The sequence below is a fragment of the Cetorhinus maximus genome, chromosome 20 (genome assembly GCF_964194155.1).
Source record: "Cetorhinus maximus chromosome 20, sCetMax3.hap1.1, whole genome shotgun sequence".
Lineage (NCBI taxonomy): Eukaryota > Metazoa > Chordata > Chondrichthyes > Lamniformes > Cetorhinidae > Cetorhinus > Cetorhinus maximus.
In genome coordinates, this window is record NC_135898.1 from 95,002,686 (window position 1) to 95,010,053 (window position 7,368).

At 46.6% G+C, this 7,368-nt stretch overlaps 1 protein-coding gene across 1 annotated transcript; it reads left to right on the top strand.

Annotated features, from left to right (window-relative positions):
- Positions 1-1,559: 1,559 nt before the first annotated feature.
- Positions 1,560-3,220, top strand: adra2a (adrenoceptor alpha 2A). Its single transcript, XM_078565179.1, has one exon. The coding sequence runs from the start codon at positions 1,838-1,840 to the stop codon at positions 3,104-3,106; it is 1,269 nt and encodes a 422-aa protein (XP_078421305.1). The 5' UTR covers positions 1,560-1,837; the 3' UTR covers positions 3,107-3,220.
- Positions 3,221-7,368: the final 4,148 nt, after the last annotated feature.

Genomic DNA, 7,368 nt, shown 5'->3' on the forward strand with positions numbered 1-7,368 from the left:
GGGTAATTACAGGGTGACAGGTATATGTGGGGCATCCCCAATATCAATGTGGACATAAAAGTTCCTAATGTAAACATCAGCAAGGACAGAATGTATGACTTTGGAGTGGGAGTTCGGCTGCCTACACATTATTCCTTACCCAAAATCTAATCCCATCGCATCTGAAGTTAATGAATCCACAGAAGCAACATCATGAGAAACTAACGGGTAGACCAAACTGAGTTTTGTACACCCATCCTAGTTTAACAACACTTCCACCAGTCAAAAAGTGTTAGAAAGCAGAGAGAGTCAGCCATTTCCTATTGGCCTTTCTCAGCTTGGCTTCTCTCCAAGGGCAAGGACAGGGATATACAACTGGCAATTTACAGACACCTCCTTCAACAATCAACTCCCGATTGTGTCTATTTTGACTTTTTTTTTCGGGAGGCACAACGTGGAGAATGAAACATCTGATGTCGGAACTGTGTCAGAAATGGCAGACTCGCCGGGAGTGAAACCCAGAGGAATCAACAGGACAAAAGCAAAATACTGTGGATGCTGGAAATCTGAAACAAAAACAGAAAATGCTGGAAAACACTCATCAGATCTGACAGCATCTGTGGAGAGAGAAACAGAGTTAACGTTTCGAGTCCGTATGACCCTTCAACAGGACTATTATAGATTTATTTTAGTGCCATTAAGGGCACCTTATAGCATTGCGATAGGCTCACTATATGGATCCCGGACAATGTTACAGATCCATTGCGAATTCTATAATGCTGCCGTGTTCTTACAGTCAATATGAGGATAGCCTTCTTAGCAAAGTACGATTGAGTTGGCTTGTGTCAGTTGCTCACTATAGCCTTGCCATTATATAAACTCAGTTTGTCTTGTGAACTGGGTGCAGACTTAATAAAGTGTTACTGATTCACTCCAGTACTGCTTTAAGATTGGTTATGTTAGGGACTTGCGTGCGATCAATTTCTTATATAGAATCGCCAAGATTGCCACAGACTGTTCCCCAGGATTGTGTTATCTGGAAGTTGTTACATAGACTCGGCAGCGTTTCATACCGAAAGCATTTGTCCTGTTAGAAACTCTTGAAGCTATTGTACATTCACCGTGCTTTACTTTTCACTTTATTCACCATATCGACACACAGCCCGAAGTAAGAGAGAGACTAACCCGCACTCCCGGAGTTACAGGTGTAGCACAACCTCCCCTCCCAATGAGGCGGCATCGGACCTTCAACAAAACCCTGCTTCCCCTGCACCGCCTAATAACATTGAAGCGCTACTCTGGTTATTTGAGACGAACTGGTTCACCCAAACGAGAGATCCAGCTGGAAACCCAGGTCTAAATGTTGGGAAGGTAACAGCTTGTTGAGGGTGGAGACGGCGGCTGGTCTCCCTGTCACTGTATGGCTCTCTCTCAGGTAGCAGAGTCCCTCCCTCCTCCCCACTATCCGCCTTTTGAAGGCGGCCGAGGGAGACACGTGGTGGTCCTGACGATCTCTGGCCGGTAGCACATCACTGGCTGCTGGGACTATAAAAAGGGGGAAGCTGGACGGGAGCAGGAGAGACCGGGCTTTGTGTGAACCGCCTCTCCCGGACTTGGAGCCCTGGGGAAAGTGGCGGCTGCTCCTCCCATCACAAGCGGCTCTTACCCCCCCCAGCACCCCCCCAGCTCTCCACAGCAGCTTCTCAGTGAGAGGCGGACTGTCAGCTCCCAATCCTCCAGCCAGGCTTCAGACAGGGAGTGGTCCCGCTGCCCAGCCGCCCCAGGTACCGGGCGGGCGGATCTCCCGAGCGATGGGCAGTGCAGAGTGTGGGGGTAGGGGTCGGATGGTGTGCGGTTGATGTACCGGTGGCTGGGCAGCGATGGATCAGTGAGAGGGACCATGCTGGAGGAGCCGCGGGGCAGTGGCTGTAACGGGAGCTGTAACGGCTCGGACCCTCGGGATGGTCAGGGCTACTCAGTCCAGGCGGCCGTGGCGCTCACCTCGGTGGTCGGCCTGATCATGATGGTCACCATCTTCGGCAATGTGCTGGTTGTCATCGCTGTGTTCACCAGCCGGGGTCTGAGGGCTCCCCAGAACCTCTTCCTGGTGTCTCTGGCCGCGGCGGACATCCTGGTGGCCACCCTGGTGATGCCCTTCTCTCTGGCCAAGGAACTGATGGGTTACTGGTACTTTGGCAGAGTTTGGTGCGAGATCCACTTGGCTCTGGATGTCCTGTTCTGCACGGCCTCCATTGCGCATCTTTGCGCCATCAGCCTGGACAGATACTGGTCCATCACCCAGGCCATCGAGTATAACTTGAAGAGAACTCCCAGAAGGATCAAATGCATCATTGTGATCGTGTGGGTGATCGCTGCTGTGATCTCCTTCCCTCCCCTCATCACCAATGGGAACAAGCCGGACTCTCAGGGAAAGCCCGAGTGTGAGATTAACAATGAGGTCTGGTACATCATCTCATCCTGCATCGGCTCCTTCTTCGCCCCCTGTATCATCATGATCCTGGTTTATGTCCGGATCTACCAGATCGCCAAGTCGAGAACCAGGCATCCGCCGGGCAGGAAGACGGAGCCGGACCACAAGCAGAACGGGGTCCGCCAGAAGGAGCCCCCCAAGGCGGCCAACGGCGAGCGGAACGGCGCCCAGGCGGCGGAGGCGAACGGCTTCGGCGTGGAGGAGTCCTCGTCCTCCGAGCACCAGGAGAGTCACTGTAAGGCGAAGAAGAGGAAACCCCAGCCGCCCAAAGCCACGGGGAAAGTCAAGTCGGTCCAGGGCAAAGTGGTGAGCAGCCTGGTCAAAGCCGAGAACGGAGACAGTTCGCACGGAGGCCGCTGGAAGGGTCGCCAGAACCGGGAGAAGAGGTTCACCTTCGTGCTGTCGGTGGTAATCGGAGTCTTTGTAATCTGCTGGTTCCCCTTCTTCTTCACCTACTCCCTGAGCGCCATCTGCCCCGAACTCTGTCCTGTCCCCGAGAGACTCTTCAAATTCTTCTTCTGGTTTGGTTACTGTAACAGTTCCCTCAATCCGGTCATTTACACCATCTTCAATCACGACTTCAGGAAAGCTTTCAAAAAGATCCTGTGCAGAGGCAACCGCAGGCAAAAAGTCTAACTGTCCACCTGGGTAGGGTGTCTGTACAGCGACCATGTGGGTCTTTGTGTTCCGCCGTATATTTATGAAATGTGACTTTGAGTTCAGAATAAAAGAGAGCTTTGTGTTTTTGCATTTAAGTCTCTCTCATAATTCTAACACTAGTCCTCACACGTGTAGACACCAACACACACTCACACACTTACAAACACACATTCCACACACACACTTACAATCACACACTTACACACTCTCACACTTACAAACACACACACACACACTTACAAACACACACACACACACTCACACACTTACAAACACACACACACACTTACAAACACACACACGCTCGCTCACTCTCACACATTCACTCACACTCACATTTACAAACACACACACTCCACACACACACTCACTCCACACACACATTTACAAACACACACACGCTCGCTCACTCTCACACACACACTCCACACACACTTACACACACTCCACACACACACTTACAATCACACACTTACAAACTCTCACACTTACAAACACACACACACACACTTACAAACACACACACACACTTACAATCACACACTTACACACTCTCACACACTTACAAACACACACACACACACACTTACAAACACACACACGCTCGCTCACTCTCACACATTCACTCTCACACTCACATTTACAAACACACTCCACACACACACTCACTCCACACACATTTACAAACACACACACGCTCGCTCACTCTCACACACACACTCCACACACACTTACACACACTCCACACACACATTTACAAACACACACACGCTCGCTCACTCTCACACACACACTCCACACACACTTACACACACACATTTACAAACACACACAGGCTCCTCGGGCAGTGCAATGTGGATTATCCGCCAGACTGATTTCTTCAAACTGAATTCAGGTCGAACTATCATCCCGAACAACACCCCCCACCCCCACCCCACCCACCAGGCTAGACTTTTTACATTTTAAACTCCGTTTAGTCACAGTTTGCTCCTGTTCTACAATCGGAATGAGAATGAAGGAACCCTCAGCAGGGAGTTCGTTCACTTTGTGTTTAAGCAGCTATTGACAGCGCAGGTTTTTTGATTTCCTTTATTTCTTGCTCAGGGAGTTTACACTCCATGGAATCAACCGTCCTCACACCGACTCACTGTGAGTGTCCGGGGCTCCGCCTCTAGCTGGGCAATTTCTCATTCTTTGCCGCTTGCTTAAGGGAGAAGTATATACATCAGTCTGATATATGGTACCTAACATCAGTCTGATATATGGTACCTAACGCAAGCCAAGGGCTGGCGAAGTATCTCACCCTTTCATAGAAATGCTTATTTAAAATCCGATTCAAAGCCTGAGAGCGAATTTCTCTTTGCAAATCCTCCCAGGGTTATCTCTGGGACTAACCCTCTGCTCACCTGAACTGCATGTTATTATTATTTTGAACATCCGCAAGGTGAATAACTATTTAAAAAATCTTTAATTCTTAAAAAAAAATGATTATAATGTCGTATAAGATAAGCCTTTGAAACATGAAATATGTACAACAATATTCAATAGACAATACTAACTGGAATAGTTCGGCTGTTGACAGTGTGCTCAAGTCTCATCTTTGGGGCTCAAAAGTTACTTGTTAAACAGCTTCCTTGCCGCATTTTTGTTAGAATTGTCTACAGTGGAATCAATTGAATCTAGAACCTTGTAAGATTTCTGCAGTGAACAGTGTGACAGATTTAATCCCAGTCCTTCAGCTATCCCCCCCACCACCCTTTTCCAGTCTGGAGTCATATTGTGAAAAACCGGTTAGATAGAATGAAATTCAACCCAGCTTTTCAACTGAAATTAACAAGCAATTTACCTCTCCTCTCCTGCCCCTCAGGTACAGATGTCTCTTTACAGGGCAGGTGAAATAGGGGGGGGGGGACAACAAGCAAAGTAGTTGGGGCTGCAGTGTAGTTGAAGAGATGGGTCTTCAGAAGGATTTTCGGGCAGGGAGTTAGGGGGCAAAGATGGGTTGCTGAGAGATGGAGTTGCAGAGGACATGGGGATACTGATGGAATGGCCGGTTGCCAATAGTGAAGCAGACAAGTATGGGGAACAAGGACTAATTTGGTACTAGAGCAAGATCGTTGTGGGGACATAAGAGGATTAGGAACAGGAGTAGGCCATTCAGCCCCTCAAGCCAATGCCATTGTGTTTGATCATGGCTGTTCTGCAACTCAACTGCATTGACTTGCCTTTGCTCCATGTCCTTTGATGCCCTGACCTCTTAAATATCTATCAATCCCATTATTGAAAGTTCTAATTGTCTCTGCATCCCATTTAGGGAGGGAGAGTTCCAGATTCCTTCCCCCTGCCCACACCAACTCCTATTATTCATGTCTGAATAGCCTAGCTTTCCTCTTAAAATTATGTCCTTGATTTCCCAAGCAGAGGAAATAGTTTGTCTGCAGAGATGTGTGGCTGGGAGAGGTTGTTGAATCATTGAGGAGAGGCCATGGAAGGATTTAAAGGTGAAGACAAGGATCTTAAGATCAAATTATAATAGGACAGTTTCTTACTGGACTCATTTAGTGCTCTCATAAACTTTAATTTTTCTTTTTGATTGTCAGGCCGATGTGAGCTTCCAAGTAGCACAATGTAGAACAAAACTGAAAGAAATAAAGGAGGTGATAAATCCTGTTGTATTAACTGATGCGGCCAAAACTGGATTCAAAAATTGTAAAGAAGATGTTTCATGGTTTTGGTCGTGATTTTGATCACGTAGGGTATAGGACCATAATGTGTAGCTTAGAATAAACTGTTTAGGGTTTAGAAAAACCCTAATCTCTATTTATATAGCATCATATCATTTCATATGTAATGAATTTTACTATAGTCAAACACAACAGCTATTTGTGCACAGCAAGATCCCATAATTTTACAGTGAGGTGAATGACTATTTGATTTATTTTGGGTAACGGTAAATGAAAGAGGACATGAAGAGAGCTTTCTACAGTTCCTCAAATGGTGCCACAGGTAATCTCCAACTCAAGGGGCAGACATTGCCCTCGGTTTAATATCTGAAGGATAGCACACTGAATGCAGAATTTGTTTGGTATTGTACTGGAATGTCATCTGAACCTAATGCTGAAGTTAGGGTGACCAACTCTTGTGAAATGAAATAAGGGACACTTTGACTGTGGGACTGGGTAGGGGCATGGTGCTGGTGACCAATAAAGGGGGGAGAGGGGAGGTTGGTGTGGAGCAGGGGCGGTGTTGCTGGTGACCGTAAGAGTGTGGTGGGGGGTGGGGGGTGGTGGTGGTTTAAAGCAACCAAAGCTTCCATCTTATCTTACAGAGTCACAACATTATTATGTCTCTGCTGGCAGACTCACAGACTTGCAGTCTCACTCAAATCACTCAGCTGACACTGCCAAGCTCAGTCTCCCATAGACTGTTGTTGATATACAGGACAAAAGGGGACATGAGGTAAAAGTCAAATAAGGGATAATCCCTTAAAATACGGGACAGTTGGTCACTCTGACTGAAGCCCTGGAACTAATCTTAAACCCACAATGATCTGAAGTAGAGGAGTGCCATCAACTCAGCCAAGCTGGCAAACATGAGACCACAATAATATCACTTCAAACAGAAAAGGAAATGTTACAGCACTAGGAGAGAAGGTTGGAGGCTAAAGATGGATCGCCCATCAAGATGATTTCTTTCTTGAGCCTGTACAGGAAGCTGCATTTAAATCTTGGATAGGCTGGAACTTCATAGTGATTACTGAAAGGAAACAAAGTAAATGGTTTGTCAGGAACTCCTGGAGACAGCTTAAACAATAGAGTAGATATAAAAGTAATGTTTGAAGTCCAAGAACATAGTGAGGTCAAGGGTGTTTATAGACAAAGAGTTCTAATCACAAATCACATGCCCTTAATTGGAGATGTTCAATAAGAGGCTTTATCACAGACCTCATTCCTAAATATTTTCTTATCAACTTTTATTTATAGCTGGCAGTGGCATTGCTTTGTAATATGTAGAAAACAGCCAATGGCAATGGTCTAGCTAACAGTTGTATATACAAATAATATCACCACTACCATCATCTCTTGCTGTACGTACAATACACTTGGTGCCTCTGGAAAATTCAACTCTGCCTGTTCGTTTCCATCCAAATAAATAAATGTTTACTATCTCATTTTCACGCCACTTTCTCGAGCAAATGTGCAGAATTTGGTGGAAAATGGAAAAGCTGTTGAATTACT

Coding starts and splice junctions, on each gene's coding strand:
- adra2a (XM_078565179.1), top strand. CDS start 1,838: ATGTACCGGTGGCTGGGCAGCGATGGATCAGTGAGAGGGACCATGCTG.